This window comes from Agelaius phoeniceus, chromosome 26 (assembly GCF_051311805.1).
Source record: "Agelaius phoeniceus isolate bAgePho1 chromosome 26, bAgePho1.hap1, whole genome shotgun sequence".
NCBI classification, from domain to species: domain Eukaryota; kingdom Metazoa; phylum Chordata; class Aves; order Passeriformes; family Icteridae; genus Agelaius; species Agelaius phoeniceus.
The window spans coordinates 4,466,301-4,476,794 of NC_135290.1; the positions used below are offsets into that span (position 1 = coordinate 4,466,301).

The 10,494-nt window shown below is 53.5% G+C and overlaps 1 protein-coding gene across 1 annotated transcript; it reads right to left on the reverse strand.

The window, feature by feature from the left end:
• Window positions 1–420: 420 nt before the first annotated feature.
• Window positions 421–10,282, reverse strand: DCAKD (dephospho-CoA kinase domain containing). Its single transcript, XM_054649746.2, has 5 exons — window positions 10,151–10,282; window positions 6,300–6,422; window positions 4,151–4,354; window positions 1,905–1,992; window positions 421–1,462 (listed from the first exon to the last, which is right to left on the reverse strand). Exons 2-5 carry the CDS (start codon window positions 6,409–6,411, stop codon window positions 1,177–1,179), a joined length of 690 nt encoding a protein of 229 aa, XP_054505721.1. The 5' UTR covers window positions 6,412–6,422; window positions 10,151–10,282; the 3' UTR covers window positions 421–1,176.
• Window positions 10,283–10,494: the final 212 nt, after the last annotated feature.

Sequence of the window (10,494 nt, forward strand, 5' to 3'; positions counted from 1 at the left end):
AGGCAGGACAGGCCCAAGGCCAGGCAGGAGGGTGGGAACACTCTGGAGAATCCCAGGGATCACCATGGTCAGGGGCTTGCAGCACCCACCTTTCTCAAAGTGTGGGGACAAGCAGTGGCTCTGGGGACAGGGGTAGCCCAGAGGGAACAGGGAACCACAGCAGATCCAGGATCACATCCCAGCAAGCCAGACCCACCCTGTGGGGTGCCCAGAGCCAACACTGAGCCACAGCCCCCCCAGAGGAAGGCCATGGCAGGGCTGAAGCTCCAAGCAGCTCCTGGAGCAGCTCAGGGATGTTTACTGGGAAAAGCAGGAGCAGCCAGCAGCTCTTCCTGCGTGTGCTGAACTTTACAGAGTGCAGCCGTGCCCCGGCATAGGAACAGCCTGGGAGCAGGCTGGGAAGAGCCACGGGATGTGAGCAGCTGCTTTCAGTGTTTTATTAAAACAAGAGTGAAGACCCAGCACCCGCCTCGCCCAGGCTCGGCTCTCCCACCGGGGAACTGCTGCCAAAGGAAGCTCAAACAGCAGGAAATGAGTTTGAATGAGCCCAGGTCTCAGCCTGCTCCAGGGTGGATCATACCCCTGGATCCAAAGCCAAGGGTGACCCATGAGTGATGGCCACAGAGGGGAGGAGCAGCAAGCTGAACACCCCATCCATGTGAATGAGGTGCTGACCTCCCCCTCACTGATTTTACAGCTTTCCTTTAAATCAACATGAAAGAGGGGAAATCCAAAATCTAAATCTGGATGAGGAGGGCTGAGCTATGGGGAATCACCCTGGGCGACACTCTAGGCAATAACAGGGCCTGAGAAGGCCACAGCCCTAGGGAGGAGATTGTCCTGGAAGACATTAAAGGGAGATTGTACCTGATTAAAGTGAGATTGTACCTGATTAAAGTGAGATTGTGCCTGATTAAAGTGCCTCAACTCAGTGAAGTCCCACAATGGACCCACATGGGAACAAGGGCATCATCCCACAGGCACAGCTGGTGGGTGAGAACCTGAGCAGGGAGAATATGCCTGAAAAAACCTCTGGCTGTGTTCACCTTGGGAAGTATGCAAGGAGACACCGCTGTCTGCATTCAGCTGGCAAAGCTCATTAGCAGAGGTGGCCTTTCACTGCCCTTTTCAAACGGGGAAATTCAGGCCCCTTCCCTGCCTAAGAGAAAAGGTGAATTAAGAGATGAAATGCCGGATGAGGAGGAACACCAGCCCGCCGAGCCCGGCAACGGCCGTGCCCACCACGAGCCGTGCCCAGAGGAAATCCAGGGAATCCTCGAGGCGGGTGTGCAGCTGCAGGACCTGCCGGCGAGTGCTCTCCCAGTCCCCGGAGTTGTCGATGACGTGCGTGGCCCACCTGCGCTTCTCCTCCAGGGGCAGCTGGGAGCTGATCCGAGCTTCGGCCTCGGCCACGCCCAGCCCGCTCCTCTTCATCAGCCGCGCCAGCTGCGTCGGGGGGTCACTGCCGGGGGGAGCACTGGGCTGAGCTGGGCGTGGGAGGGAGGGAAAGGGGGATCTGCCCTCCTCGGGCACCGGGGGGAATCGCTGGGATAAAGTGGGAATGAGAGAGGTGCCCCCTTGTCATTTCTGACACAGTCAGCCTGCACTTGGAGCAGCAGAGCCACTGCTGCCTGGGCTGTTCTCAGCATTCACACAGCCTGTAACAGTGCCCCAGATCCTGCCCTGATAGAACATGGGCCGTGGAAGGCCCAAAGGCAGTGAATTCCCCTCTGTGATGGTGCCAGGGAAAGCTCAGGAAGGCCCTCATGCACTATAAAGGGAGGAGGTATCACTTCTCTCAATTGCACCAGGGCTGAGGCTGAACCTCCAGAGCGGAGGCACATGAGGGTCCCATCTGAGAGAGGTGGCTTTGTCCCTGTCCTCGTGGCTCCTGGAGCACTTACCAATAAACCAGCACTGTGTATTTCATCAGCCTGGCCAAGCCACGGGTCTCGAAGAGCAGAGGGATGTCGAGGATCACGTAGCGGTAACCTGTGGAAATGGCAACATTCCCCAAAAAAGGGAACAGAGTTAACCCCCATTCCCAAATCCCTCATGCTGCACACACACCATGGTCAGGAAAAGCAAAGCAAGCAGGAGCTCTTCAGCTCCATGATCACAGCCAAGCAGAGCAGAGCCTGCTGGCCCTCCTCCCTCTCACAGGGAGGAAATGGTTTCATTCCAAGTTTCCAGAGGGAAAAAAAAAATCAACCCTAACCTGGCTGCTCCAGACCAAAGGTGAAACTGCAGAAATATAATGAGGAGCTGAAACGAGGAGCTGAAATGAGAGCAGCAGTGCCTGGCTGGCAGGAGCAGCAGCTGTGTGCTGTGCTGGCCTCTCCCGGGAAGCAGTGCCCACAGCAGGATCTGCTCTCCTCTCCTTCTCTTGTCCAAGACTTCACCAGGCTGCAGCCATCTGAGCCAACATTTCCCAGCTCAGCTTTCCTCCCTTTATGAAAAGCTTTGGCTAAACAGCTCCATTTTTCCAAGGGGAGCAAGGAAATCCCCACAGACCTCCTGCAGCTGTGACACTGAAAATGTGAGGGGAGCCTCCAGGCACAGCCCAAGGGCTGAACTCTCACCAAAACGGGCTGAGTTTGGTTTAAAACCTCTGACAGCACAGGGAGCAGAGCTTCTCATGGTCAATCACTGTCCCCTGGTCCTCTCCATGCCCCTGCCCTTGGCCAGAGTTTGGGGAGGTGGGAGATGCCCTGCTGAGTCTGGGGGAGAGGCTGAGGGGAGGAAAATCTCTAAGTCAGGACTTCACTTCTCTGTGTGTCCCCCAGTCATGGGGACATCTCAGGCTGGTGTCCCCTCTTTATAACCCCCCTAAAACCGAGCTGCCTACAGGAAGTAAAGTCTTGACAAAGACATCATCATCCAAGGAGCTTCTCACAGTCAATCACTGTCCCCTGGTCCTCTCCATGCCCCTGCCCTTGGCCAGTGTTTGGGGAGGTGCCCTGCTGAGTGTGGGGGAGAGGGGAAAGCTCTAAGTCAGGACTTCACTCCCCTGTGTGTCCCCCAGTCATGGGGACATCTCAGGCTGGTGTCCCCTCTTTATAACCCCCCTAAAATCGAGCTGCCCACAGCAAGTAAAGTCTTGACAAAGACATCATCATCCAAGGAGCCACCATTCCACCAGCACCTCCATCCTGAGAGGCTTCTGGCTGCCCTCTGATTGGATCGATCAGAGCTTTCCTTACACAGCCATCCTCAGAGACAACATCCAGCTATCCCAAATCATTAAATCCTGACTAATGAGGACAAAGCAGCCTGCTGAAGCCACACAGAGCTCTAGCCAAGGGCCAGGACAGCATCCGCCTCCTCAGCCCACAGCCCGGAGTTCAAGACTCCATCTCTGGCTCCTGGCATTCCTGCCTGTTGCTTCCTTTGTGCTTCCTCCTCCTCCTCACCCCGCAGCAGAGCTTGGCCCCGTGGTGCCCTAGCCTGTTCAGCTCTCTCAGGGCTCAGCTCTGATAAGCACCACCAATCCAGACTGACTCTATTAAGGCATCCTTCTGTCTACACGGAGACCTCTGGAACAGCTGGTGATCTTATCTGGCATTTCCCCAGCCCAGCCTGACAGCTGCATTTGTTCCTTTTATCAGGGGGAACGTGGCACTTTGGAAGCCACAGCTGTCAGCCCATTCCTCACCTTATCGACACTCAGAGGGCTCCAGAGCTTGCAGTGAAGCTGGAGCAGGCAGGGGGCAGGGAGGGACATGTGGCCATTTTCAGCAATGTGGCATTATCCGGTGGGGAATCTCAGCAAAGCTGCTCCCAGGCCCTACAGATACACTTGAAACCACAGAGGAAAGCAGTGAAGGGCAGCAGTGAAAGGCAGGAGTGAATCAGGAATGAATCCTCCAAACACTGACACCAAAGGCCACGGCAGGCAGAGCACAAAGGCTGTCACTCAATGTCCCTTCCCTTCCCCTGTCATCCCTGCCCCTCTCCTCATATTCAAGGGAGCAGGGATGGCTCCTGCCCAAGCAGGAGTCCTGGCAGGCTGGACAAGGCTGACACCAAACACACCTCAGGCTGTCACTCTATGTCCCTTCCCTTCCTCTGTCAACCCTGTCCCTCTCCTCACATTCAAGGGAGCAGGGATGGCTCCTACTTGGGCAGGAGCCTGGACAAGACCTCTTACCAAGTACAAAATACTTCAGGATCTGCTTCAGCATCTCCTTCAGGATCTCAGGGTGGGTGATGGAGTTCAGCAGCCGCCGTTTCTCTGGCTGGGAGAAGATGATGCTTCCGAGAGCCTCCCGATTTATCTCGCCGTTCTCCAGGAGGATCTCGGTGCCAAAGTGCTGCAGGATCTGCTGATGGGCCTTGGAGTGGGGCTGCACCACTGAGAACATCAAAGAGCTGGGGGTGAGAGCCAGTTTTACAGCACAGTTGGTGTTTGCATCAGCAATCACCCTCAGATGGGGTTTGCTCATTCACCACAGAGCTGATGCTCGCCGTGGCAGCACATCTGCCTCCAGCACATCTGTCCTGGCACCACCTCTGCAGCTCCTGCCAGCCCAAGGTCCCTTTGAGGGCTGACACCTGGAAGATGGAAGCCCTGCAGACATTAATTCAGCAGCACAACCCTGGTGGCACGTGCTGCTGCTCAGGGTGACCGGTCAGCAGGGAGGACACGGTGATGGCCACAAGCCAGGGCTGGGGGAGCAGCTGGGCTGAGCCAATTCCCACCAGGGATGGAGCAGGGAGATCCTAAAGGAACCAGGACCAGCTGGAAACTTCAGCACTGTGTGGATGTCACTGCTGTAACGTGGCCCTGGATGCTGCTGATGTGGTTTTTTTTTATTGTCTTTCACATCAGTCACTAAATCCTTCAGGAAAATGAACAGAAAAAGATTCTGAAAGCTCAATCCCCAATCAGCTCTTGCAGGGGCTCTGACGTTACAGGAGTGTATAACTTGAAAGCCACACACACAAAAAAAAAAATCCAACAAAAGGGATGAAGCAATAAAACCATAATTAAGCTCCAGCTGAGGGTAACCACAGCAAGGACAGACCACAGATAATCATCTCTCCCAAATCCAGGAACATTGCCACAGGTTGTAACCTCAGGCCAACCTCATAAAAGTCTTTAAGACCAATTTTTTTCTCCTGTGGAAGGCAGTTTCAGGATGGGTGAAATCCATATAGTAAACAAACACATATAAAAAAGGAATTGGTGCAAAATAAAGTGATTGGCAGAAAACTTTCACAGAGTATCTGTAGTGTTTTCCTACCGTCTCTGAGGGCTTTTAGCACCTCCAGCAAATTTCCTGCACCTCCAGGGGAATTACAGTGCAATAAAATGTTAAAGCATCACAGCTTTGAGTGGCTACACAGTAAGTTCTTCACCAAACAGAAAAGCTCAGGCACTTCCAAATGACACCACTGCACCATTGTTCAACAGCAGACCCCAAACCTGCTGCATGCAGGGGCCACAGCCCTCAGAAACCCAGACTGGTTTGGGGAGAAACCTCACCCAGTGCCACCCCCTGCCATGGCAGGGACACCTTCCACTGTCCCAGGCTGCTCCAAGCCCCATTCAGCCTGACTTGAGACACTCCCAAGGATCCAGGAGCAGCCACAGCTGCTCTGGGCACCCTCTGCTCTCCTCATTGTCCTGGTGGGGTGAAGGGATTAACATCTCACAGGTAATCAGGGAAAACAAGGTCTGCTCTGGTCCTACTGAGTCAACAGATCTGGGATTTTGGGGTTTTTCTCCAGCCCAAGCAGCACAAGCCTTTTTTTTGTTGTTGTTGTTTGGGGGTTTTGTTTGGTTTTTTTTTGTTGTTGTTGTTTTGTAGTTTTTTTGTTGTTTGTTTTTTTTTTTTGTTGGGTTTTTTGAGCACATTAATTTTGTGCTTTGATCTCTCAGTATCACCAGAAAAACAACATCCAGCACAGAGGGACATTCTCTTTCAGCCACCAGTGTAACTGAGTGACAGGATGGGTGTCCTGGGGCTCAGGGGGCATGTTGGACTCACCAAGGGATCCCACTTGACAGGGAACCACATTTCCTTTTGCCCAGAGCTGGCTTTCAGACCCGGGAATCACCACACTCCAGGGGATGGACACAGAGTACAACATCCCCACGGTGTTTTTTGGTCATAATCTTCTTTTTTTCCCTTTATTAAAAATACATCCCCGTTCCAATCCCCCCTCCCGGGGCAGCTGGGACTGGGAAGCAGGAGGGAAAACCTTTCTGCGATGTACCCAGAGCACCCTCTGCCGTCAGCGATCCCGGTTGTCAGGGGAACCTCAGGCAGCGGGAGGAGCGCTGGAAAACTCACCCTGCCTGGCGATAACATCGGCATCGAGCACGGCACAGCCCAGCTCCCGCAGCACGGCCACCACCGCGCTCTTCCCCGACGCGATGCCACCCGAGAGTCCCACCAGGAACATGGTGCCCGTCCCTGCAAGGGAAAGAGAAAAGCTGCAAAGCATGCCAGGGTATTGTCTGAATTCTGTTCATGCTGAGCACATCAAATATTTAGTCCCAAACAGGCAACTTCATTCAAAGCTCATTTTCCTACTTTCTCAGGGTGTCACTGAGACAGCAGCAGGATTTTGGCAGCCTCTGAGCTGGGTGTTCCACAGGCTGGAGGACAGCGTTGGATTAAAAATGCTGCTCTGGATGTGCCACTTGAGCCAGCCCTGAGTTCCTCCAGCTGGTTTATCTGCAGCTCCAGCAATTCATTCCCCTTTAGCATCTCCAATCATCAAACCACAGCCCCATCTACAGCACCTGTCACAGGCATCTTTTATGGAAATTCCTTTCCTTAGGATTTTTCCTCCTGAGAAGCTGAGAGGCCTCAGGAACAAAATGCAAACAATGGTTATCTGCTGCTGTGGAATGCAACAGGTGGAGCTGGGATTGGGCTCATGTGGTTGTTTCTAATTAATGGCCAATCACAGTCAGCTGGCTCAGACAGAGAGCCCGAGCCACAAACCTTTGTTATCATTCTTTCCTTTTCTATTCTTAGCCAGCCTTCTGATGAAATCCTTTCTTCTATTCTTTTAGTATAGTTTTAATATAATATATATCATAAAATAATAAATCAGCCTTCTGAAACATGGAGTCAGATCCTCGTCTCTCCCCTCATCCTCAGACCCCTGTGAACACGGTCACAAGCACCCTGACCATGGAATTATGGAATTGTTTGGATTGGAAGAGATTTTAAAGCCCATCCAACTCCACCTCCTGCTATAGACAGGGATTTCCACTATCCCAGGGTGCTCCAAGCCCTGCCCAACCTGGTCTGGAACATTTTTAGGGATGGGGCAGCCACAGCTGCTCTGGGCACCCTGTGCCTCTCCACCCTCACAGGGAGGAATTCCTTCCCAATATTCCATTTCCCCTTATCCTGTTCCACCATCTCTTGTCCAAAATCAGGGAGGGATTCCTTCCCAATATTCCATTTCCCCTTATCCTGTCCCTTCATCTCTTGTCCAAAATCAGGGAGGGATTCCTTCCCAATATTCCATTTCCCCTTATCCTGTCCCTCCATCTCTTGTCCAAAATCAGGGAAGGATTCCTTCCCAATATTCCATTTCTCCTTGTCCTGTCCCACCATCTCTTGTCCAAAATCAGGGAAGGATTCCTTCCCAATATTCCATTTCCCCTTATCCTGTCCCACCATCTCTTGTCCAAAATCAGGGAAGGATTCCTTCCCAATATTCCATTTCTCCTTGTCCTGTCCCTCCATTTCCTGTCCATGTCTCTCCTGGAGCCCCTTTAAGCCCTGGAAGGGGCTCTGAGCTCTCCCTGGATCCTTCTTTTCTCCAGGTGAACCCCCCCAGCTCTCCCAGCCTGGATCCAGAGCAGAGGAGCTCCAGCCTTTGATGCATTCTCCATGGCCTCCTCTGGATCTGCTCAGAGAAATCAGGAAATTTCTGGCAGGTCTGTTGAGGGTGATCCAGGAGCAGGGAAAAAGGGCAGAATTCAGATCGGAGCCAGGACTGGGACACAGGAACAGTGAAAAGGGGCAGAATTCAGACAAAATCTGAGCCAGGACTGGGACTCAGGAGCAGTGAAAAAGGGGAAAATTCAGAAAATATCTGAGCCAGGGACACAGGAGCAGTGAAAAAGGGCACAACTCAGATCTGAGCCAGGACTGGGACACAGGAGGAATAAAAAAGGGGCAGAATTCAGAAAATATCTGAGCCAGGAGTGGGATCCAGGAGCAGTGAAAAGGGGGCAGAATTCAGACAAAATCTGAGCCAGGACTGGAAAAAGGGCAGAATTCAGACAATATCTGAGCCAGGACTGGAAAAAGGGCAGAATTCAGACAATATCTGAGCCAGGGACACACAAGGCCCAAGAGGGAGAGCCCTGCTCAGTCCCTGCAGCCAGGAATCAAAGCTCAGCCACCTCTGACACCACCAGAACCCACAAGGCACTCAGGAAATGCCATTCCCACACCAGTGGCAGCCCTAAGGACAGGGCACTCACAGCTCTGAGCAGCACACTGGTGTCTGGGAGCTGCCCTGAGCACACATCTCTGATTTTGGGGTTTTTGTTTGGTTGGTGACACTGCACAGACCCTGCAATCCTCTAAATCCTGCTTGTGTGTTCTCCAAATCAAGGGATTCAGCCACACAGAGGCAGCTCTGAGGAGCTGAGGGCACTGTGAGTATCTGAATCCCACAAACAGAGCAGCCCCAGCAGGGTACAGAGCCCAGTGTCCCTCCTGCAGCCCAGCCCAGAGCCCTGCAAAAAACTCTGCCCATAAAAGAACCAGGTACAAACTGCCCAGGTGGGCACAGAGGATGGCTGGGAACACAACAAAACAGAAAACAACAACAAAAAAAAGACATTTCAGTCATAATCCAGTCCTCAAACAGGAGCCAAACCCACAGTTTGGAGGGAGGAGGAGGAGGTGGGCAAGGCCTGTGGCAGCTGGAGGCAGAGGGAAGGGGCAGAGCTGGAGCAGACACCAGGACAGCAGATGGGAACATCTTCCCTTTTCCTTCCCTTTTCCAGACACCAGCACAGCAGATGGGAACATCTTCCCTTTTCCTTCCCTTTTCCAGACACCAGGACAGCAGATGGGAACATCTGTTCCCCTGCAGCAACAAGGAAAATCAAGAGGGCCAAAATATGACCAGCAAACAGCAGAGACTGTGGAGGTTTATCTACATCCCCAACAGGACCTGGCCCCCATGAAGAGCCTTTCTGGTGTCCCAAGGGGCTTGGAGTAACACAGAGGCTGGTTATTTATTATTTATTTGCCATCCCACCAGGATTTTATCCTCCCACTGCTGCAGCCTGTAGGAGGAGGAACCAGGAGGAGCTGGATCACGGCAGTGCAGGCTCCTGCTTTGTAAAAATACCCTGAAATAAATACGATTTGTAAAAATACTCTGAAAACTCTCCTGCCCTTGTAAACAGGGTTTTAACTGCAGTAATTCCAGAGTTCTGGCCTCCAGCCTCAGCTGGGACTTGCTCCCAAAACCCTGCTATTTCTGTCCCTCCTCCACAGGAATCACTGCAGGGGAAAGCAGCCCTTGGAAGGGTTGTCCTGGAAAGCAGGGCCAGGCAGGGATCTGAGCACTTTTGCTGTCCAAGGGCCTGCACAGATCTCACACATCAATATTTAACAAGCTCTGGTTTGAAGTGCACACGAGGGGAGAGGGCAGCTTGCTCCTGCAGATGTTACTGGCAGGAGCCAGAACTAGTTTTCCCCAAAATACAGCATTTTTGGGGGATATATTTGGCCTGTTCCAACTAAACCAGACATGGGGAAAAATCAGAACACCACCCAAAGAGGTTGCTCAGGAAAATTTGGTGAGCTGTAATGGGGAGACGCACCCAGAGCATTGAGGAAATGTCTTTCAAAGAATTAAGTGCCCAAAAAATTCCCGTGTCCCAGCTTCTGGAGGGTTTTGAGCACAGCACAAGCTGCCAGCCCCAATCCATCCAGCAGGGAAGCCTAGGGAGTGGGGATGAAGCTGGAGCGTGTCCTCCAGCACCATCCTCACCCGGCCCTCCTCATCTCTGCTGGGGCTGAGAGCGCTGGTGTTTGGTTGGAGGAGGCTACAGCCAAAGGGAAGAATCATCGTTAATTGGCGGGGAAAGAACCGCCGCAAACACCGTGACCGACCCCGCGGGCGCCGCCATGGCCGCCGCCCTCACACTCACCCTCCGCCCGGCTTCACCCACGCCGCAGTGTCCGGCGCGCCCATTGGCTGGCGGGAAGAGGGGGCGTCTCTCCCAGCCAATCAGCGCCGTCCTCATTAGACTCGACCCATCCCTCAAGCATCCCTCCCATCCCTCACGGGTGAAGACGCCACCACCGCGGCTTCAACGGGGAACGGGTCGCGGCTCTCCGTCCGCCGGGGCATCCACGCGGCTGCCCGGTGTGAGGGAGCCCTCCCGCCAGCGGCGGCCCGCCCCGAGACACCACCAGAGATCTGACGGGAATTGTAGTTCCGGTCCCGGCGCAGCCCGGCCCCCGCAAGCCCACGCGGACTACCACTCCCGGC